General features: G+C 36.6%; 1 protein-coding gene and 1 long non-coding RNA gene across 2 annotated transcripts; one reads left to right on the top strand and one right to left on the bottom strand.

The window, feature by feature from the left end:
* Positions 1-409: 409 nt before the first annotated feature.
* Positions 410-17,775, top strand: LOC124406278. The gene is made up of 3 exons (XR_006929205.1): positions 410-557; positions 13,806-13,810; positions 17,766-17,775. It is a non-coding gene; the product is annotated as an uncharacterized LOC124406278 (long non-coding RNA).
* A 5,041-nt stretch (positions 17,776-22,816) lies between these two features.
* Positions 22,817-24,378, bottom strand: LOC124406215. Its single transcript, XM_046881571.1, has 3 exons — positions 23,444-24,378; positions 23,000-23,215; positions 22,817-22,904 (listed from the first exon to the last, which is right to left on the bottom strand). Exons 1-3 carry the CDS (start codon positions 24,376-24,378, stop codon positions 22,817-22,819), a joined length of 1,239 nt encoding a protein of 412 aa, XP_046737527.1.
* Positions 24,379-24,795: the final 417 nt, after the last annotated feature.

Genomic DNA, 24,795 nt, shown 5'->3' with positions numbered 1-24,795 from the left:
TACTTTGGGGAGATTCTAAGATTCACGAAACAGCTGCCAGGTAGCCGCGCCGCGCAGCTCTCGAACAGGTATACGAAATCGGAGCGGAACGATCCAGATCCGTGTATGGTTAAAAATTCCATATCTCCGTTATTTTTGCTCGAATTGCTCTAAAAATTTGATACAACATTCTTGAGATATTGTGCATTCATAGAAAAAAATTTAAAAAACATCGAAAAAAAAAAAGTTTCAAGACCATACCCCCCCCCCCCCCCCCCCCCCCCCCCTAACTTGTATATCATGGAAGCTTGAAGTTGGGCAAAAAATATTTTAATACAAAAAAAGTCATGTTTTCCCATAAATTATTTAATGCTATATATGTTATATTTTAGATGGCATCATATATCGTATTAAATAGTTCATCGAAAAGAGGAACTCAAATGTACCTTAATTCATCTTTCTCAGTAAAATATTTTTTCTACTCGGCATGAATGTCGAGTTCCATGATGCTAATTTTTCATACGTTCCCAATACACTGCCAGATACCCTGAAAAATTTACAGCAAAATCAACAAAGATGTAGCATAGGAAGGAAGAATGAAATTCTTTTTTTTCGCTGGAAATAACTTTGTTGATGCCATCAAAAATATAACATATATTGCATTAAATAGTTCGTAGAAAAACATGACTTTTTTGTGTTAACATTTTTTTTTACCAGACTTTAAACTTCCATGATGTACGAGTTTAATAAAAAACCATTTCCGAAACAAGTAAATTGAAAAAATCTGAAAAAATTCACAGAGAGTACCTTTAAGTAGTATTACTATACCACCAATTACGGGACAGATCCGAGAGTGTGAAACAAAAGTGGCTGGGTTTGTGGAGAGTGAAAAATAATATCTGGAAATCAAATATTATTTGAAGAAATGAGTATTGAATACTTTTGAGGAAGGATTTTACAAAAGTGAAACTCTCTTTGTTCTAGCCATGTCTTTTGCAAACGCAATCATTACAGAGTGCAATTCGACACCCCTGGGTGCCAAATTGGACTCCTCATTGGTCATGCCCACTTCCAACAAATCAGAGAAAGTGTACCCAAAAATAATCTCATCGCATTTATTGGAGAAACCATTTACAGGGATGGGTAATTACCATTTTAAGTAGAACTATGATGAAATGGAAATTTTTTACTTGCGGCACATGCGTAACTGCATCACGATGTGTTATGAATGATTTTGCCCAATTATATTCCACCTTGCTTGAGATAATACTGTGCAGTCTCAGAATTAAATCTGCAAAATTCCCATAGCTCTATTCAAATTCAAGTAATGTTTTGACAGATTCTGTATCATGTGGACAATCGAACAGCAACAATTCAATAGTGATCTCTTTGAGAGTACAGTCGCCATCTACTGATGGAACATCGTTACCTCGTGTTGACTCTGAGGATGAGACTTTAACCGAAGGTAGATCATTGTCCATATACCACATACTACATAACGTAATATTTTCTCCAGATGATATTTTAAACAAGCATTCAATATCACACTCAATAGCCAAGTTCGTAGTGTACTTAAGAAGGCTAGACTCTTTTTTTTGTATATCACCATTAAATTTATAATAGTGAAACGCATGTTATTCGTATATGCTAGATCCCATAAGTTCACACGAAGAACTTCATCATACTCTCACGAAGCGTAACAATTATTTTTCAACGCCGACATCAATACGCAAATCCAGCCGAGCACTCGACAGAGGTAATTTTACTCTATGCATTGTGTTCACGTGAACGCAATTGAAAAATTATAAGATTGTTGTTGAATAAAAATTATAATTGTTATAATGGCCATGATCTTAATCTCATCTGTCTGCTGGTAAACCTCCAGCTCCCAACATACTACAGTTCATCGAAAGTACGTAATACATTGATCGGCAAATCAATTGATCTGAACTCAGAAATTATCCCCGTAGTTTATAACCTTATTTTTTTTTTGTATTGGTTGTTACAGATGAATTTCACAAACTCTATCGGGAGGTAGCGGAGATAAAAATAGAATTGAAAAAAAATAACGAATACTTGAAAAAATCACAAAATCGACCTAGTGAAGTAGCAACTGCAAACCCTATAATTGCCATGATTGAAAATTCCATTCCCTTTTGGACGAAAGAGCAAGTGACCAAATTTGAGGCTGATTTAGATGCTAATATTATTCCTACGTCTAGTCTGGTGAGAATTTTCGAGTATTATTCATATAAATTAAAAAATTGTGTGAAAGGAAGAGATCAATGTGCAAATACACTATTATTTTTCGCTATCTATAAATTTATCCAATTTCAATTCATCGCAAACTTATTACAATTAAACAACAACATTTGGATTCTGATAAGCAGAGACAATTAAGTTTTAGGAACGATTCAGTATGCCGTTGAGTAGTATCATATTTTTAGTTAATTATCAAGAATTCACTTGTTTGTGAATCCCGAACATATTAACTGCAATGTAACATTTGTTTTATTTCATTTGATTAGTTTTATTGACTTCAAATAATTTTCATTATGTCAAATAATGCATTTTATTCGTATATTTACCTGCTCCAAATATGCGGGATTTTATGGTGAATTGTGAATTATTCTTGAAATTCTTTTGCATTTTCTGATGTTAATGAAACAAATTCATAGATACATTATCTAAAAAAGATCAGAGGGAACTGTATGAAGGAGAACACGACCCGAAATTGAAGAGGGTATTTACAAATGTACTTGGCAAAGAGTCGACTTGGTTGGGGCAACGTAATAACTTTAACGTCTGCGATTTAACAATAATGAAATGCATAAAAGGTATACTCATTCATATTACCTATATTACACTCACATAAATGCACAAGCAAAAATTTCTATAGATTGAATTGCATTATTGCTATACTACGAATTAAAGATATGCCCATATAATGAATATCGTTGTCATACTCCATAATATCACTTTGTTTCAGATGCGGTCTCTGCTAAATACAGTCACACCGAAAAAAAATTTGAAGACATTGCGAGCGAGTGGTTCCGCCAAGCCAAGCAACGCTTTGATAGGGAGATTGCGAAAAATACTAAAGCTGCTAAGGCTACTGTAAAGACTCATGCAACGGCTTCTGCTGCACCTCCTCAATAAAAACAAAACCTCACTTTTTTAAGCGACCAGCACGAATTTCTGAAGATTGCTCTTCCATTTAATATCATATCCTAATTTTGATACTTTCACGTCCAGCCTAGTGTCTATAATGAATACTTATTTCTAGAAATCATTTTGCCTACAGTATATATTAAGGTGGCCCTTAATATGGGTAAAAAAAAAAAATTGATCCCGCCGCCCTCCAAAGTGGTTCCAAATAATGAAAAAAAAATCCACGAAAAGTCCGAGCGATGTCCGTTGAGAGGAAGACGTGCCTGTAAGCATGAAACTTCCGTAATTTGAATAAAATTCCTAATTTTTTCAGAATTGATGTCGTCATTGTTTTTTTTTTTCAATTCTGTTGATGTAAAACTTTTTTTGCAATATCGTAACAACTATTCATATGTTAAAATTTGATTTACTTGGCTAATTTCCTTTAATTGATGCATAAATAATTAAAGGCATTAACATTTTGCTTGATAAAAATGAAAAAAAAGATATTTTTCTTAAGAATAATCAACATACTTTTCACGTTTTTTTCATTTGTAATTTTAGATTTGGCGGTTGATCATAACAAACGAATGATAGCCACGTCATAGTGACATATGCCGCCAAGAGGTGGCGACACAGAAGAAAAGATATCCACGCCACGCCGTTGTGTCGTTAGCTGGGTTGTTGGGACTTCATAACCTTCAAAATTATACGGAGACGGGAGAACAGTGTACGTGTAATGTCTTGTGACAAATCTTATCGATTGCCGTATCTTTTTTTTGTGCGAAGTTAAAAGCAATTGAATCATGGCATCAACCTCGGCATCAACCTGTACTTTCTGTCATGATATTTTTTTGATCGGTAAAGTCGATGCGCAAATTTACGGCAATAAGCTACCGTCTCGATTACAGGTTCTTAAAGTTTTGTTCTTTAATCTGCGAGAATTAAAATTAACTCTATGTGAAAGTGTTGAGTAAAAGAGGTTATCGCACTCTTGAATGTTACCGCGCTTGCGTGCGCAGTCTTTAGAATACGGCCAGCGGTTAGTGGGCGCAGCCATCTTGGTAAAGCCGTTCAAAAAAAAAATTAGTCTGAGCGTGAACACCGTAAGAGTCGGTTCGTTAAGAAATAAACAATTAACACCTTTTGTATATCGTGTCTAATCTTCTTTATTTCATACCCCTACCTACATCTCTGTTGAAAAGGAATTGTATCAACAGAAAGTTCAACATTGACGCTAAACGAAGCGTTGATTTTTTGGGCAAAAGCCCGTCTGCCGACACCAAAGTTAGATCGATGTGTAACAAAATTGGAAAATTTATATGAAGACTGGCGAAAGATACAAAAAAATCGTGGACAGCGTTTTAACGAAGAACGAGAAATAGATTTTACCTCGCAGTTCAATAACCTATTCGATATTGCCCACGGAAATGTACTCGAAATTATTAATGAGAGCGGAAAAGATTTTCTAATAAATCAGAGAAAAGATGGGCGAATCGGATTCATTGGAGACATCGAGACCATCTATGATACAGAAGAAAAAGCTAAATTGCAGAAAGAGGTAATTCGAGCGCAGAGATTAAAAAAAAGTATCGCTGAAAAAGAACTATTGAGTAAGTTTGCTCAAAATTATTAGTGACAGTCAAATATATCGTTCAAATAATAATAGTGTAAATAATTACCATCCGATCATTTTTAATTTTATTTTCAAGATCAATTCGTGGAATTAGAGTCAAGCTCGGGAAGCGTTTCTTTTCAAAGTCTCAGCCAAAGAAGCGTTGGAACTTATTCAAATATTTCCATAGACGATATAGATGACTCTTCTCCTATCAAGGTTGAAGACGATGCTGGGCCATCCATCCCAAAAAAACCACGTGGAATGATTAGTTTCATAGATGAAAAATTAGTTGCAGCATTGGACAAATGTAAATTGAGTGACAGAGATTCTGTACATTTGATTGCTGCTATAGCGCAATCATTAGGTCATGATTTGAGTTCTTTCATAATCAATAGAACATCGATTCAGCGTTGTAGGCAAAAATTGCGGGAAACGAAAGCAAAAAATATCACGACGTTATTCAAAAATATCGCCGTGAATCCCGTCGTTTTACATTGGGATGGAAAAATGCTTCCTAATTTGTTGAAGCGTGAAGTATTGGATAGGCTACCCATTGTCATCACCAATCGCGACGTTGACCAACTGATAGGAATACCCGAGCTAGTTGATGGAACAGGACTAGCTCAAGCAAAGGCCATTTATGAAGTTCTTGAGGATTGGGGGCTTTGCGACGCAGTGAAGGCTGTGTGCTGTGATACGACGGAGGCCAATCTTGGTGGGATACAGGGCGCAGCAATTCTTCTAGAGCAAATGTTGAAACGAGATCTTTTATTTCTACCTTGCCGACACCACATATTTGAAATAATTCTTAGAAGTGTCTTCGAGGAAAAAATGCCCGGAACTTCCGGTCCGAGTGTTCCCATATTCAAGAGGTTCCAAGAAACCTGGCCTCAGCTAGATAAAAGTAAATATAAGAGCGGAATAGAGAGTGAAAATGTACAGAAAGTATTGATTGGCAATGTTGAAAGCATCAATTCTTTCGTTGAAGATACTTTGACAAATATATATGCAACCGAGAGACGATTATAAGGAACTTCTCGAATTGACGCAAATATTCCTGGGTGTTATTCCATCTTGCGGTGTTAAATTTAGATTTCCAGGTGCATATCGTCATGCCCGGTGGATGTCCAAAGCGGTATATTGTATAAAAATCTATTTATTTCGGAAAGTTTTCAAACTGACAAAAAAATAAGAGAAGGCACTTTGGGATGTATGTATTTTCATCGTAATAATCTACGTGAATGCTTGGCTTACGGCTCCACTTGCATCTCAGGCTCCTAATCACGATTTGCAATTCTTCAAAAAGCTTCATAATTATAAATCAGTTGACGCTGATGTATCTCGGGTGACACTGCTCAAGTTAAAAAATCATTCATGGTATCTTAGTCCAGAATCAGCTGTGATTGCATTTTTCGATGAAAAAGTATCGTCTGATGTGAAGCGCAAAATGTTGTTCGAACTAAATTCGAGCGAATAAACATCATATGAGAACAGCTCGAAACGATTCCAAATTAATCCAAAAAACATCGATCACTTATTAGACAAAGAGATTGACTACTTTGTAACTTCGCAATCCCTCAATTTTTTCGATAGATTTAACATCAATAAGGGATTTTTAACAATGGATCCGTCCTTGTGGTTTCAGGATGAAAATTTTGCAGAAGGCTTAAAAATAGTGAAAAATTTAAAAGTCGTCAACGATGTAGCAGAGAGGGCAGTTTGTTTAATCGAAAGCTATAATAATATTCTGACAAAAAACGAAACTCAAAAGCAATACATACTTCAGATTGTGTGCGAGTACCGGAAAAAATTCCCTGATGCAAAAAAAGAGACGGTTATGCAAAACTTTTAATCGGATCGATATAAGTAAAATTATTGTAATATGCAATCGTTTGCGATATTTTTGTGGTTTAAATAAATAAATTCGTACTAAACGAACTAGTATCGATTTCTTATGTGTGCATTTTTTAAATATTATGTTTTTTCCGACCAATTGGATGACTTGTGGGAATGAATGATTTCTTTGTTTTTAATGAAACGTACAAGTTCGCCAAGTTTGAAATCCTGCCAAGTTTCAAATGTCCTTATGCATTTTTGCGAAAGTAATTTTTGAATACATTCTTTATCCACAGCACTGGATGTCTGATCTCAGTGAAATAATAATATGTTTGTATCTCAACACGCAAAGAATATTTCTAACAAGATAAAAAAAAAAAAACAATTCTAGCCAATCCGAAAGTTCGATGTGAATGGTTCATCGTGAATTTATATTTTTTGGACTTGATAGATTTTTCTGACAAGATGCAAATATAAGGTTTGACTTTGATGTGATTAAAACTGTTCGATAGCAGCTAAATCGAACTATTGTTCCAGAATAATGAGATGGCAGAACTGAACGCTCATCAAATCCAGTATGAGTACCTTATTATTTGATCTGTATATTGAATACCAGTATACGATGGCTTCGAAAAGTTGAAAAAAAATTGACACATGAACGACATTGAAAAAATAAAAATTCCTCCGATCACGAAGAAAAATTGATCTATGAATTCAAGTTCATGCTTACAGGCACGTCTTCCTCTCAACGGACATCGCTCGGACTTTTCGTGGATTTTTTTTTCATTATTTGGAACCACTTTGGAGTGCGGCGGGATCAATTTTTTTTTTTACCCATATTAAGAGCCACCCTATATATGTATTCTTATGTGTAAAAGTCTCAAAAGTACTATAGTTATTATATTTCTCTTTCTTTTAAAAATGTTAATGTTGATATATTACTTATGTACAATATGAAAGATCTTTCATATACCTTCATTATATATTATTCTGCCTCAACTTTGGCAACGGAAAAAATGACTGTCGTTTCGTACTACTATAAATTTCAAAAATAAAACATCACTTTTACGTAACTTATATGCAAGCTGCAACATATTGTGCGTATATCTTTATGTGATATTTTTTCTTTATATGGATCATGTGCAAGATCTTTCATAATTAAGCGACTCCAATTTTTACGATAGAAAAAATATAATTTTTTATTTGCCATTCACTAAAGTATTCACAAAATAAGCTAGAATACGGATTTTGGTGCAATTATTCAATAAGTTTAATGCAGTGTTCATTACAGTCACTGTATATATTTGAAATACAGTACTCTACTGTTTCATTGAGGAAATTAACTTGAATACAGATGTTATATAATATATATACCTATTATAATATACTGTACGAATGCGTGGATTAATATAATATTTGATTTGGATCCGTATTCAGGTAGATTTTCAAGGAAAAAAGTTTTTTTTTTTTTACATCTTCGTTTAGTCCAAAGATTATATAAGTCATACTTTAAGCACATAGGTGAATGTACAACTATGTATAATATAAATACCTATACGCGCGTATAACGTATATGCGAATGCGTGGATTAATAAAATAAAAATACTGAACTGCACATATTGATGCACTGTGTACTTCATTAGAACATCATGTTTATGATACCTTGCCCTATCATATGTATATATAGATATACCTAATATATGTCTGCGTCACATATTTCATACTTCATTTTTGACGTTACAGTTATAATTCTGATCTATACTTGATACGTGACTTTTTAATGTTACATTCATGAATCTGATCCATGACTGCTGTTGAATAACAAGTACACAACTGGTACGTAATAAATATGTAACACCGATCTGTAATTGTAACATATCAGCAGCATGAGCATGTGGCGGACATTTTGCAGTTCACGCACTATGAAACTGAGAGTCCCCGTGATGTTGCAGAGACTTTGTAAAGAACAACCATACATACCTATGACATCACTGTGCCATGATTTTGCTGACTGGGATGAGTTCCATTGAGGAAAACACAGACGAGGAAATGGAGAATGATAACCTTGTTGTGGAAAATGTACAAGAAAAAGATAATGAGGATTCTGTAGATTCTGAAAACGAGAACCAGAATATTAAAGTTCCTCAAAATCCTGCAGATTTCAAGAAAAGAACTCTGAAAAATGCGTTTTTAGCCGCTAATCTGACTCACAAACAAGGACATTTGTTACTAAAAACATTACGCGAGCTACCATTAGCATTGACATTTCTTCCGAAAGACGTGAGAACTTTACTAAATACTCCCACGGTTGTAGCAACGAGACATGTTCAACAAGTTGCCAGTGGAGAATATCTTCATCTAGGGTTCAAACGCATATTTAAAAAAAAATTAGAAAGTCTTGCTTCAAATGTGTTGCCAGAAACGGTTGACATTGATATCAGTACTGATGGTGGCAAGGCAGATAAAGGCGCAGATCAGTTTTGGCCTCACCAGGTTAGAATTGCTAATATAACTGATAAAAGACCAATGATAGTAGGATTATTCCTTGGGAAACATAAACCATCAAATCCATTTGACTTCTACGAACAATTTATCCAAGAGATTGTAGAGATACGTAAGCAGGGTGGAATATATGTTTGGGATCAGCAACTGCCATCGAATGTACGATGTTTTATTGCAGATGCACCTGCTCGTCCATTTGTCTTAAACCACTATGGCCATACATCGTCAAGTGCGTGTTCAAGGTGTAAGGTTGAAGGACATCGTTGTAACGTACCATGATTTCACGGAACAATGGTCTTACAGAAGAGTATTGGAATCTTGTGGATGAGGACCACCATAAAGGTAGAAACCCTTTATCTCGTATCTTGAATTTGGTGACGAGAGTTCCATTTGAATCGGTGCACTTAGCTTAGCTTGGAAACGTGAAGAAAGTTGTCGCTGCAAAATTAGAAGGAAAGTTTGGGCATCGAAGACTAAGTGGAAGAAATTTGGATATCCTCAATTCAAGATTGACATTACTAAAAACATACTGCCCATCGAAATTCAACCGCCGGCCAAGAAAAATAACCACTTTTCACAGTTATAAAGCTACTGAATTTCGACAACTTTTACCGTATACTGCCCCAGCTGTTTTTAAAAATGTTTTTCAAGATGAGTATTATGATCACCTTATGATGCTCAACAGTTCTATACGTCTTCTGATACCTGAAGATACACCACGGGAAATGTATCCATTCTGCCAGGAAACGTTAGAAAGTTACGCCACGTCTTGTGAAGTGCTATATGGACAGCAATTTCTTTCGTACAATGTACATGCTCTTTTGCATATAGTCGCCGATGTTGAAGAACTGGGTGGTTTGGAAACGTTTAGTGCGTTTGACTTCGAGAATAACATGACAGAATTCAGTAAAAAAATTCGTAAACCTGGCCTAAAGCTTCAACAGTATTTCAAACGAATGTGTGAGATCAATGATTCAACTATTGCACCGATTCATAACAATGTTGAAATCCGTGTGTTACAGCCTCATGCCGAGGGACCTTTTCCAGGAGGTATTCCCGAAGCCGATTGTCAGCAGTTTCACAAGCTACAAGTCGGTCAATTGAATGTATTTGCAACAACATTACGTGACAGATGTTGTATTCTTCAAAACTCTCAAGTCTGCGTGATAAAAAACATTGTAAAAGTTCATGGAAGTATTTTCTTAATTGTTCAAAAATTCCGAATAGCGACGGCTGTATACGACGTTGGAATAGAATCAGATTCTGTAGGAATATATCATTGCTCCAATTTATCAGAAGATATCCAAACAATTGATTTGGTTCATGTGGAGAACAAGATCTACAGGATGCCGCTGTGGAGTGGTACTAAAGGAGAAGAAGAACGTGTAATTGAAAATGAGTGGATTTGCGTGAGTTTACTAACGCCACTCATAATTCCTCGTAACTGAAGATCAATGAAGCTTCATCATTTATGCCATACGATGAATGTATATAAGTGCTAGAAGTTGATAATATCTTTTCCGGCATAGGTATTCGTACGTCGCTTTCTGACGCCTATTTTTGGACCGTGAAATATCATTTTATAAAGCTCACTTAATTTAGAATTGTCTTGAAAAGTATTTTTACGGCAGTTATCATACCCAGTTCGTACGGATCCCTACTGGCGTCAAAGTAACTTTTAATGCACTCACCGGAGAAAATCTTGTATGGGGCGCACGCGTGACGTAACTGTTTGGCGTGGAATATTTTTTCGTACTCTTCGTCTTGTACTTCAGTACGCCAACGTCTCGTACTGAAAACATAATCTTGCCCAAAAAGAATTACTTTACATATATGCTACATAAATATTTATTTTCAAATGGAATCTTTAAAAAAAACACCAATTAACGAATGAGTTATCGAATTATGTTATGGGCTGGGTTGGCTGATGACCAAACCACTCCCAAAAATATAACGCTTGGCTCGGACTAGTTCTCTCGGATGGTGAATTATTTGAATTTTGATGTCGTTTTCCCTCTTGGTTGAACCGACTTTGATAATAAAATGGTCACTTACCTTTCGCTGGTGACCGTTGATTCGGGCTATGTGGGCGGCTCTGCGTGTTCGGCCGGTGGTGAGATCAGTATAAAGTTACTGATCGTTTAACGTATATTAGGCGTTGAAGGTAATTAATTGTTTAACTCGCGATGTAAGTTTAACACACGAATATTTGTTTATTCAATTAAGGTTTAACGAAAATGCTTATAATGATTTTGATTATAAAAAGATGAAAGATTTAAATGTAAAGTCACGGAATTCCCTTTTCGCACTTTGGTTTGTTAAATAAAATAAAAGTCCTTTTGAATTTCTAACAGATTCTCTGGTCTGATTGATCTGCCTAAAACTGAGAGAACGATTTCTTGTGGAAGACTGTTAATAACTGAGAAGATATATTAGAAAATGAAGCCTGAGAATGAAACTTGAGAAAATGAGAATTGCGAATAAGAATTGAGCAATGAATGTCTTGAAAAAACTGAGAGCTGCTTCTTCTTGTTGAAGACTGGCTGACGAAAATGTAACGACTGCTTGACGACTATCTCACGACTGTTGTTTAGAAAACTAAGAATTGAGAGAAACTACTTCCTGATTGGTTCCCAGCATCTTTGAGAGAGCTGCCCAATAAGGAAGTCTTGATAATATTTTGAGTTTTCCATTCGCCCTTTGGGTACGGTGTAGCATGCAAAACTATCTTAACTAATCCCGCCTCTTCCATGAGTGCGGGTGGGAATTGCCGTGCTTGTTTTGGTACATGATAAAAAATATTCTACCCTGTCCAAACAGACACTTCAAAGATGGCTATACGGATTTTAATCCGTTGCACGTGCTTGCCAGATTCTGCATACCTGGAAATATCGAGAAGCGATTTCCGGTCATCTGGTTACTCTTAGAGAGTTTGTATATTCTAGTCTGTTTAGGTAAGAATTATCCCGTAACATTATTTAATGAGTAAGATTATTATAAGCTGAGGGTGGTTATTTCCCAGAGCCGTAAAGAGACTGAAAAATATAAGACATAAATGAATTTAATCGAAAACTGAAATAAAACTAATGAATAGGGGCAGAGGGCATCGAGGATGTGACAATTAAGCATTCATCCGCAATTAGTGCTGATCACTTTCAGATCAGGTGACAAGCAATTGCAGGGATTGCAAGTGATTTAAAGTAATTTCAATGTTATTTCGAAGCCATTTCGGTGATTCACCGTTTCCAAGTTTTGTTAACTGTTATTTTATCAGAAAAAAAGGAGAAAACGTAACTTTTCAATTTGATTATCGCATTATGAACACCGGGTCACCTAAAAAATTGCATGAATCGAAGAAAAAAAAGCCGAGAACATTAATTACCAGTAGCGGAAGAGCGAGCAAAACTCCGAAACATTTGCTCACAACAACGGAACATGAAGTCTCTCCAGCAAAAAAAAAAAACTAAACCTCAAAAGACCCCCGCACAGCAGAAAGAACACTTGCGAGAGATGCTGAAGTCAATGAAACAAGGTACGCAAGAATTTGAAGAATCAGAAAAGAAAAACGAAAATGTAAGCCCAAATCGAATATCATCAAAGGTGAAATCGGGGAAGAACACTATAATGAATAATAACGAGAATCGCTATAATGGATCGGCGATTAGAAGAATATCTTCAGAGAAGATCCAGTCTAAATCCAGACCCAACACTCAAAAGTCTAACTCGTGAGTGATAAATAAGCCACTTATATTGTTTTATTTCTTTAGAATCATAACGCGAAAAATAGGTTGAATAGGCTTTAACTAATATTGCTTTTGAAAATTTGTATTCAATTTCAGAGAAAAGGCAGTATTCGACTCCTGCTCGTCAATTGACCCCGTTGAAGTAATGGACTCTCACGAGCTTACTGTACCTATAACAAATACTGCAAATAAGCCAGCGAAGCCCTCAGTTAATCGCCCTGTTCAGAAAAATTCACAAAGTACTCCGAAGCTATCTCCATCCGATTACGCAGGAATCGCTCAATCGAATGCGATCTCTTAGGCAGAAAAATGTAATAATGAAGGACTAAACAGAAGCTCACATCATTTAGACAAATCACCGAAAATTTCGTGAGTATTATATTTTCGAGAAAGGTGTATTGGATACGTTATTGAAAGATATAGGAATTCATTTTACTACTTCAATTTGAAAATGGGTTTTATATCATTTGTTTTTAGTGAACTTGAAGGTCTCATAAAAGACCTAACAAAAGAATGTGAGAAAATGCATCAACATATCAACGACATTAAGAATCAGAATGCGGAAATCAAGCACCAAAACATTGCCATTAAGGAACAGTATCAAGAAATGAAGCAACTAATGTCTGACGGTCTGTCACATAGTAATGCGGGTGAAGTGAACTTGTCTGATAAGTTATTCGAACCACTTTCAAGGTTCCCCTTGCAAAATAAAGAGCAGTTCGATATGCTCAACTCTACTCCCCGAAAGTGCAAGACTCTGGTTAGAATTTTTATAACAATATATTTTGCATATTTAATTGGGCTGCAATATTGATTTTGAAAGCTTTCAAAAGATTGAGGAACCTAAGACTGAGCACTCGAATTAATGTTATAATTATTTCCAGTATAATTATTTAAGAAGCAGAGGTGGAACTAAGATTAGAGAATTTCTCAGCGTTGCTATGAAGATAACGATGACGGACGAGTTAGTGCCTCAGTTCACGTGGCTAGGCAATGAAAAGTATGCAAAATTTGGGGACACGAGAGTTTCGAACGTTTTCTACGGTATGCGCATATAGCTTTTTACGGGTTAATCAAGTATTACGTAACGCTTTATTTTATATCACTTCTTCGTCTGACCCCTGTTATGATTTCTCATTGTTTTTTCCTATTATATTCTGTTCATTACTCGTGTCATTGCCGTAACACTGATTGTGAGACTGAGCCATCTACGCTTCGAGGTATTCGTACAACTTGTGGTGTATACTTGAAATATAACTAATTCATTCGTTTCAGTGGCTACGAGAAATTGTCCGTATTTTGTGGGTCCGCAAGACAAAAATATGTTTAAAATGAAAATGCTGGAGGTACTAAGATCAACAAAACAAAGATACCGTAACTCCAAAAAGAAATCGACGAATAACGAAACGACATCAAAGTCTAATAATCTTGATGAAGAAGAGGTAATAGTGGACACTGGCGGGGAACAGTATGGCGATAATGACCTTTGCGCTCAAGACATAGCCAGGGAATTGGAGCGTTTGAGTGACCTGGAGGAATCGGAGACTGAGGAAGACTTCGACGCCGCGTCAGAAGGTGAATTTGGCGATGATGAAGATAATTAACTAATAGTTTTGTTCAGGAAAATATATTTGTGATACCTGTTGTGATAGATACGTTGTTATTTTGATGAAGCTATGTCAGTGAAGGCGAACTCTATAATATTGATATTTATATTTTTATATTTACATATTTATATTTTTAAGCTCTTGTTGCCCGTTGGCATTAAAAAAAAAGATTATTTTACTACTTTACGATTAAATCGTCTCAATGAGACATGTCCAAGTCATGGACCAAAGGCTATATTATATATAAAACTTCGTATTGTTATAATTCGGTATACTTTATGATCTCGTTATTCGTTTCCCTCAAAGAAGTTGCTACTAACGTCAGTCGATTATGTGAGTGAAGCAATTGTTACTGCTAATTTGTTCCTGACAGTATTAATTCATAACATATATGTAACAATACTATACGATAGAAAAGATTAAAATTTTTTGTGTTCCAATACTTTGATTTATAAGAAGAAAGTGCCAAAAAAATAATTATTCATAATTAATATAGGTATACGCCCGGGTAAAAAAAATTGTATATAATTTATATAGAATTATATACCTATAATTCATGTATAATTATATATAACTATGTGTCGGGGAGCGCGGTCCAGGGGCGTCCATAGTTGCTCTTGAAGGAGCTACGTTTACGCTTAATCTAATCACTAATAATAACAACACAAATAATAGTCTTAATTCACTAACAAATGTCTCTATCTCTAATATAGTCTGTTTCTATTGCACTAACACTTAACTATTGCGTACAGGGCGATGCGACAACGAATCCACCCTGCCTCCAGAATCCTCTCAATATATTTCACGTTTCTGTACCGATCTCTAGCTCGGTTCCAATGCAACTGCCACTCAAGACAGCATCTTCTAGGGCTGTGGCTACGTTTGACAAAAGGCTCTGCATCTCAGAGTCTTTCGCCTCGCACCTCCCCTTACGCCACTTATAGGCTAAGGGTCTATGACTAATCTAAATACTAACAAATATGCTTAGACTAAATATTAACCAAATGTCTTTCAATGTTATAAACATCACAGCGCGAGAAAGCGCGTCCAGAATATCGTGCGCCGACAATATTTGGTTATATACATATACTATATTAGCGACTCTCCAATAAAAATCTTCTCCACCTAGTAATTGATCCTTTTATTTTATCTGAAACATATATGTTCGTTTTTTGGTGATAAAAACTAACAGAATAACCATTCGAATAATCAATTACAACGATAAAACAATCATTTTCATTTGCACACACACACACACACACACACGCGCGCGCGCGTGCAGCTTAAAAACACCTTCTTCCTATTTTGAGAAGACAGTACCGGACGCGAAAGTTGAGGTTGAGGTACGCAACTCCCAAACATACAACCACACCGAGGTATGCTTAGAAAGTGTTGGTCCTAGACACTTTCATTGATAATAATGAAAATGATAACGGTAACAATAATACATTGAATTCTTATTACTTATGTAATATACTTATTTGATAATTGACCGGAGATTGCACAAGTTGACGTATTTATAGATACCTTCGGTAATCGCAATCAACACAAACCTTTACAATGCTGACTCACAAACCGAGCCCTCTTAGTTCACGGGTTATTCGTAACTATCATAAACTATTGCCAACTCTAGGTAAAAATATCATCATACAATACCAAAGTTCCATACATAGAAAAGTTGAAACAAATTTACATGCAATCTAAAACACGAACAAAGGTTGTATTCAGACTTATAAATACAAAAATCAATAAATCTGTATTCATGAACCTTAAGTGCTAGCCATAAAACTATATGTCAGACTCGATACAATGTGAATGTGAACAGCGAAAGACATTGAAATATAAAATTGTTGGTTCTGACAGATACATAGCTTCATACAGGTAATAGATCGCAATTTTAAATATAGTATATACAACAAGTACATGACTTGTCTGATTGTTTTGTATATCAAAATACTGAATGGAACGTTTGAATAATAAAATTAATGATAAAAATTGACCGAAACACCCAAGATTTCTTCTCCTTCGTATAATATATTTTTATCGACTTCTTGAATTTTCTTGTTATATAAACTATAACTTCTGTCTTGACAAGTGCACCGTTCGTTGTTTGATTACGCGATTCAACCAAAGAACGGTCCACTTGATCAATTTGTCCAAACAATCTCAAAATTCACTGGATGTCAAACTTATTATATGAACATACATGAATACATAATAAAAATGGATTTCTATATCTATTTTTTCTAATACTTTCATATTGCACGTCGCTGTAATAACATCGAAAGTTCAAGTGTACAGGTTTTGGAAAAACACATTCTGAAAAATCTAACAAATTTAATTGAAGTGTCTCTCTCATATTAATGTTTAAATTCGCATTGGAAACGTACGTTATTACAGCCGACCTACATTGCAACACCACAAGTACATATAACTATTGTATAATTTTCGAACTGTCAAGATTGTTACTCGAAATTTTACTCAGCCGGTGTTCAGCTTTTATCCATAGAAGAACACAGCAGCTATTTCATTCATCAGTATATCCACATATATCTTGTTAATTTTTCATAGCGCTTGTATCGACGTGAGGCAGTAGCAGCTAAATTTCGTAGCGCTTGTATGTCACATAAGGTATTCACAGCTGATTGTGCGAAGCGCTTATGTCCGCCGTAGAAGATGATATTCATACACATCTTCAGCAGCTAATTTTTCATAGCGCTTGTATCCACGTGAAACAGTAGCAGATGATGACATTGGATTGAAATATAGTTTCACAGTACAAATATGTTGTAACGATACAGTCGTCAGCCTAACTCTTGGACGACAGCTGATATCGATACATACGACGGACAAGGACACGGACTAGAACACCCGACGGTACGCGACGATAAACACAGCGGAACGACGAGACCAGACAGGGCAAAAACACCCAACCACCACGCACGCAACAGACAGCCGAAAGAGGGACGAACGCCACACAGACGACAGAAGCGACAGCATCGCAGCGTGACCAAGTGACGTCCAGCAGGTATAAAAGGAGGAGCGCGGAAGGACTCAGGCAGCAGAATATCGGCGCACGCCGTCTGACTCACGATATTTTGAGGGGTGTCACTCGTCTAGGGGGCACTACCTAACTTAGATTCATTTTGCAGAGAATATTTAGATAGATAGAGGGTTAGAAGAACATAAAATTTGAGCAACAAAAGTATCGCAGGAGCTGAACCGATGAATTCATGCATTATTATTTTATAATTTTCTTTTGTTTGCTATATATTTTTTGATTTAGATGTTAAGGTTTTTGTATTACTGGATTAGTTGCATTTGATAAAGATTTAGAAAATCAAGTAATGTTTCCAGACTTGTATTCGTTTTCTTGACAGCCACTTTCCTGAATAATAAATTTGACGGACAGCCACGGCTATCCCTGGTCTGTACGTCACAGCTGATACGGGTCATTCACCCAAAACATAAACCAAAGGCAGACAGCTCTTGTACAACACGAGTCTGTAATTAGAAGGGCACACTGGTAATCCCGTGTTGCCGAACAGGTGTCAACGATCTAGCTGCGTGTCTCCAAGATGGTCGCATTGGCTTCGGTATCACCCAAGTCCGGAAAGTTAACAAATTGGTTTTAAAGGCGAGTACCATTAAGCCTAAAGTTTTCCCAATACAAAGAGGAGGTCCAAAGATTTATTAATAAAAATTAGAATTCAATCTCACTTCACTCGGAAGAACCCAAACGGTGCACTTTTCTACAGGCTAAAGGCCTAGAAAAGACGTACACGTTACAATGTATACAGTATTTATTCGTTCGATTTACAAGGCACCTAAAATTTCCCTGTAAACGATATTTTTTGTACACGATTCGACATCGTTGGGCTTTTCACTATTTGTGGTAACAGAATATTTTGTCAACAACACTTTTAGATTATTCTCAGACTTGACTCTGGACAGGACGACGCGCGACGTACAGTTGAGCATGACTGAATACTGGGTTCGGTAAATATATGCCGACTTTGTCAAAAGATTGTCCTTGGGACTTATTAATTGTGATTGCAAAACCTAATCTGACAGGAAACTGTCTTCTCACCATCTTAAACGGAATCTCCTCTTCGGATGGCGATAAATCTATCCGCGGGATCAATACTATTTCTCTAGCGCAACGTCCGCTTATAATCTCAGCACAAATGAGATGCTGTTGCAGCTTATTTACGATCAGTCTAGTTCCATTACATAACCCTTGTGATAAATTCAAATCACGCAGCAAAATAACAATACTTCGTACTTTTAATGTTAATTTATGCGGTGGAAGACCATTCGGAGTTAATGAGTTCATGAATTCAATCGGAAGAACATTCGCGATATTTGTATCATCTGCATCCTCACCTGAATCTACACTCAGATAATCAACTCCAACACCTTTGATTTTCGATGACATTTCATTATTAATTGCGGTAATGTCGGTATTTCTTGGAGCTAAAATAACTTTACCATAATTTGACGAATCCTGAGGATCTACACTTTCTCCAAATATTTCTTGCACAATATTCCCTTTGGACAAAATATGAGACGGAATGGTAATGACCTCATTGTTACGTTCAAACGAATTAGTAAATATTCCGTCGCCAACTTTTAAAAGCCATTGCTTGAAATCCGTTTGTCCGTCACGCACACGAATGTTACCTTTCAATGACATATATATGTAAAATTAATCCATAAACTATTTCTTTTGACGCACGCTTCCAAAATCTGTGTTCTGTTGCCATGTCGTACGACAGGTAAAGTTTGCCGGAAATCCCCTGAGAGTATAACCACTTTGCCCCCAAATGGTTCATTGCGATGGCATACGTCTCTTAACATACGATCAACGGCTTCCAGTGCGTATTTTGACGCCATTGTTATTTCGTCCCAAATTATGACTTTCGCATCACTCATACGTACTCCAAGTTTCGAATTGGATCTTACATTGCATGTTGATTGTTCATTCAAGATAAAAGGTAGTTTGAACGTTGAATGAACCGTCCTACCCCCCTGCAATAAGTTTGCTGCGATTCCAGTCCATGCCACAGGCAATACAATCATATTTTTACTATTTAACGTGGAAATAATAGTGTTATGTAAATAGCTTTTCCCACTGCCACCGGAACCATCCAAATAAATAAGCTTATCACGAGACTCACCATGAACGATAGCCATAACTGTATTGAATACAGCTCGTTGATTTTGGGTCAAACTATCGACGAATACTTTGACTACCTGTTTGGACGCAATCGTACTCTCAAGATCTTTGTTATCATTACCCATATGACACGCTAAAGTAAGACCTTTTTCAATATCCGGTAGATTGAAGTTTTGCAATGTAAAACCGTAAAATATAAGTACTTCATTCATCACTCGCAAAGCTTTTTGTTCGTTTCGTTCATTGTATTCATTATGATCGACTAAATCATATTTGTATTTCTCAAATAATTGTCGGGCGTTAATTGGCATACCGAACACACATATGTAAGCAAATAAGCGACACATCTCGGTTGGAAATTTGAGACTAGAATCTTCGGCAAGGCATTTATCTAATTCTTCATCATCAGAAACTAACTTACGCGCAACTGCCGCTTCGAAAAAGCTTAAATATGTTGTACCATCATATTTGCGCATATTTTGGAATGATTGAGCTCCGCGAACGTGTAATAATAACACTCGTAAATAATAACGTTTAGTTTCTTTCGGGCTCACGAAGTACATTCTACTCAAAACAGGTTTTACAAATTTCTTCCGTTTCGACCACTCTGTAGTTTTTTTTATTAAAAACATAATAATTTGGAATTTCGCAATACAAATACTTACGTGCTTCTACATCTTTAGTATTCAAAGAAAACCATGCAAGCAAGGTGGATTCCTTATTTCTATCTATAGCTAATTTTTCCTGGCCCTCTTCGAAATATACTACTTGTTCATCTTCTACATGAACTACTAATCTATATACTGCAACGTGATTATTATTTAAAAAAAAGGAAAATAGAGATAATTCTTGAGGGAGGGATAATCACGCTACCCTACGGCGCAGGTACTGATCTGATCACGGAATAAACGATAATTAGAAAAAGAGATAAATGTTGGGCGCCAGACGCAGTAGCGTCAGAGATACGATAATTAGAGAATACGATATGACGAAATAGATCAGATTCTACGACGGTTTTGCACAGCTCACTCAGCAGGTAAAGATAATGGTAGAGAGGATGGGTCGTATCCAATTCGATAAAACACAATATTAAAGAAAATGGTAATAGTATCAATTGTATTAAAAAAAAGCAAGCAGAGAAATTCAGGTACAGCCAGAGATAAAGTGAGTTCAGAGATAGCACGGTAGCGATACAATTATTCAAGTTATTTAGCGGTATGAAGCAGGTGATCGCGATACTATTACTCGGTATAACAATCAGCAAGTTTACAAAGCAGATAAGAAATAGGCTAGCATGCAATGCACAATCTAAGGTTCTTAAACTAATTGTTACAATTCAAGTCAAATAGCAAAGTATGGCGAGAAAAATATGATCACATAGAAATACAGAATAATCGCAGTAATGTGTAACAATAATGAGGCACGATAATAGATAGAAGATACGAGGATACAATTGGCAAAAGAAGGCAACAGATATTATAGTTAGTCGAAAAGCAAAAGGTATTATAGTTAGTCGAAAAGCAAAAGATATTACAATTAATCGGCAACAAGGGATATGACAATTAATAGAAAGGCAAGGATTACAAGTCAGTTAGATAATTCGATACTTGAAGCGAAGTCAGAGATAATCAAGTATAGCGAAATAATATAAAACAGGTATGATAGAAATTACAGAAGAAATTACGATAGAAATTACAAGAGAAATTAGAGAATTACGTAGGTTCTAGCTTGCGATATATGCGATACGACGAAATATTATAATTACGATAAGAAAGAAATAGATATCTTGACGTGTCAAGAACAGGTATTATAGAGAGCAAAATATTATAATGCGATATATTACAAACTAGAGATCTACGGACAAACTACGTAACAGCAGTATTAGCAAAGAAAGCGGTGAAAAAGGTATTATTCGGTACGGCACAATACTCCAATGTCAAAAGAGAACAACGGCTATACCGCGCAGCGATATAAGATCGCGCACGCGGTACGCTTACGATATAATTCCTCCAAGATATTCGATAATAATTAAATCAGAGAGATATTCGGTAATATTCAAATCAGTAAAATATTAATAAATCAAAGAAACAATATTTGAGAAATTATAAAAGAGATACAGAGAGAAAATAGATATTAGATAGCGAGAAACGACATAAGAGATAAAATTAGAGACTTTATAAGCTAATTGATTTAAAAACCACTACTGAGAACAATAAATCAGAGATTCGAATAAGATACGGTATTCAGAGATATTTTACGGAAGCATAAGTAAGGCGCTGCTATTCAGCGATATCAGGAAAATCATTCAAACAAGATAAATCAAAGAAATAGATAATAGTCACTACAAATAATAGTGAACTAACCAGTCGCGAAATTACTTGCAATATTCGATAATAAGGGAGAGAATAAGATAAGAGATAAGAAGAGAATACGATACGAGCCCACGTGGCTCACGCAGAACAAACTGCGAGATAAAAGAGAGAAAAAGATATAAAGCAAGTAAATTCGTGGCTTCACAAAATAGATAGAAGAAAAACCTCACTTACGAAGATAGAAGATACAGGAAAGCGTAGATACAGGTAGTCGAAAGCGAAAAGATAGAAGCACTGAGTTAAGATATGCGAGAGAGAAAACTAGATACGATAGCGAAAACACGTCCGTGAGTGGAATCGGCTGAACGTAGAATGTGAAGAGACGAGCGGCGATCCTGACGATCCCGGTCGATTTTCGGCGAGATTTCGTCACGTGATCCTTTTCCGGTGTTCGGTGATCGATAATTGGGCCAGAGGGTCACGTGGTACGGGTCAACAGGTGTAGATGGGCGATAGTCCATGCCTGGGTGTCTTCTCCTCCCACGTTGTCCTGTAGAGAATTATCGATCCGTCGAGCGATATGTGGGAGGGCTATGGTCAGCTGCTTGCGGTCCTCGCGAGAGGGGAAGGTCTACCCCTCACGGTATTGCGGTATCGATGTGTGCGAGAGATCTAGGAACGACGACGAGAAGAATGATCCTGCTCACATTGTTGCGGTATCGATACTTTGCAGAATTCGGGATTGGTGCGTCGTCAACTTATGCAGTGCTAGTACTCCCCGCGCTGACTATCTCTCCGGTACTGCAACTCGGTGCGGGCCCTACGGCACTGTTGCACCGAGCCTTCCTGATGGTGATGATTTACACGCAGGGTTCCCATCCTTAGGACCATCAGTCCGGCGTGGTCCACCACTGTTTCTCGGGCTTGTCCTCACGATGCAGTCCTTCGATAATCGTAGGTTTGTAGACAGCTACGATTCTGCGGTATAGTAGGCGAGACAGTAGATATTATGCTGGTTCAGCTCCAGGCTGATAAGTACCGCGACGGGAGGCTTGATTGTGTTTTTGACGCACAGCCCTGTACGCCGTCTACGATGCATCCATGCGGCAGTGGCGTTGTAGCGATGGTTCGGCTCCTGGCCGATAAGTCTAAATGATCGGAGGTCTTCGTTGTGCTTCACGCACGACCCTGTACGCAACCTAGGTAGGCATCCATCTGAAGTTGACTTTGCGGTATCCGATCTGTTGCAATTGACGATAGTTGGCTGTTGACCCGGTACGTAACCTCGGCTTCGCGATATTCAGTTCCTTCGAAGCGGTGTCGCTGAAGATAGCTCTCGTAGTGCGATACAAAGATAAAAAAAAAAGACAGGAGTTAGCTTAATAATTAAGTCTCACTTAGAAATTAATTAGCTGTTCTTTTTGGAGTTTTGGCCCCAGACGTGTTTTCGTTACTTTTTAGGACATTCTGAAAATAAGGAGAGCGATATTCAAACCATGTGACGGGGTATAAAATACCACGTCACAATACATATAGCGTGAGACTGTTCAGTTATCGGATACTCATATAGACGATACATTGCCTCAGGTGGACAAACATATCGCGTCGATATATATTCGTCAACCTCATTGTACGTAATATTATTACCTCCTTGCACATTCTCCATTTCGACAATTGCACAATCATGACCTTTATAGCAGTATTTAAATAAATATTTGATACATTGCACCGTCGAACATATCTCGACGTTGATGTGACTATTGAATTTTAATAACAAATACGCATGATATGGCACAACGTCTCCATTGTTAGCAGTTCTGCGTGTCCCGTCTTTTTTCGCATTGAAAACAATAATGTTACCGTCATCTCGTCTACGATACATGGGATAACCCTTTGAATGATAATTTGTTTCCAACACATAATCCTTTGGAAATTGTTTCGTACATCGATTTGTTTTTACATCCATGCAAGGTGAATTCATATTTTGTTGACTACAAGGGCCGTGAATCATGCATTGTTTGACAATGTCATGTAGTAACGGATATCTTGTCTTATCCGGTATCTCTGCCGAAACTATTTCGTCAACGTCATCTGCATCATGGATTTTGCTATCTTCTTCCAGCCAAAACAACATATGAACATGTGGTAAACCTCGTTTTTGGAATTCGACAACATAAACATAGGCAGCACACTTTTCAAATACGGCTTTGACAACTAATTCTTCTTTTAACTGCTTAACTTTTTGATGAAATACTCTTGCAACGAGGTGTGGTCGATTCGTTGCAATTTGACCAAGCTTTAGATTTTCAACAATCTCCTTCCATTTAGGATTACAAGTCATAGTTATGAATAAATCGGGTTTGCCATATTTTTGTAATATTGCCATTGCATCAATAAAACTCTGCTGTAATGCTTGTGGACTCCCACTAAACGAAGACGGTAATACAACCATTTTTCCATAACAAATATTCTTGCATTTTCCTGTCCGGCTTTGTTGTGTAGATAATCGATTACTCCTTTATACATTTCTGCTCGTAATTAACTTTGTTGATTTGTTATGTAATATAGACGATGACTGTCGACTTTTGTCCACATATCAACAATATATTGCTGAGATAAACTATGCATACTCAGACATGGATTGAATCCACCTCTGTCGCTCAACATAAAGCTGTGGTATTGCAACGCGTTTATATCGCGATTTCCTTTGTTTTGCTTCATCTTTGGCGTCCATCCAGATTGACCAGATGGAAAGATAAGCGGATATGTCATAGGGTCGACATGTTTACTCAAAGTTGATATACTTATAGGACCGTCAATTTTAGAATATACACATATATGTCTTTGTACCGGAGGATCTCCATCTTCA

This window comes from Diprion similis, chromosome 5 (genome assembly GCF_021155765.1).
Source record: "Diprion similis isolate iyDipSimi1 chromosome 5, iyDipSimi1.1, whole genome shotgun sequence".
NCBI lineage: Eukaryota > Metazoa > Arthropoda > Insecta > Hymenoptera > Diprionidae > Diprion > Diprion similis.
The sequence above is the reverse complement of the archived record's forward strand: the minus strand, read 5'-3'. Positions and strand labels throughout refer to the sequence as shown.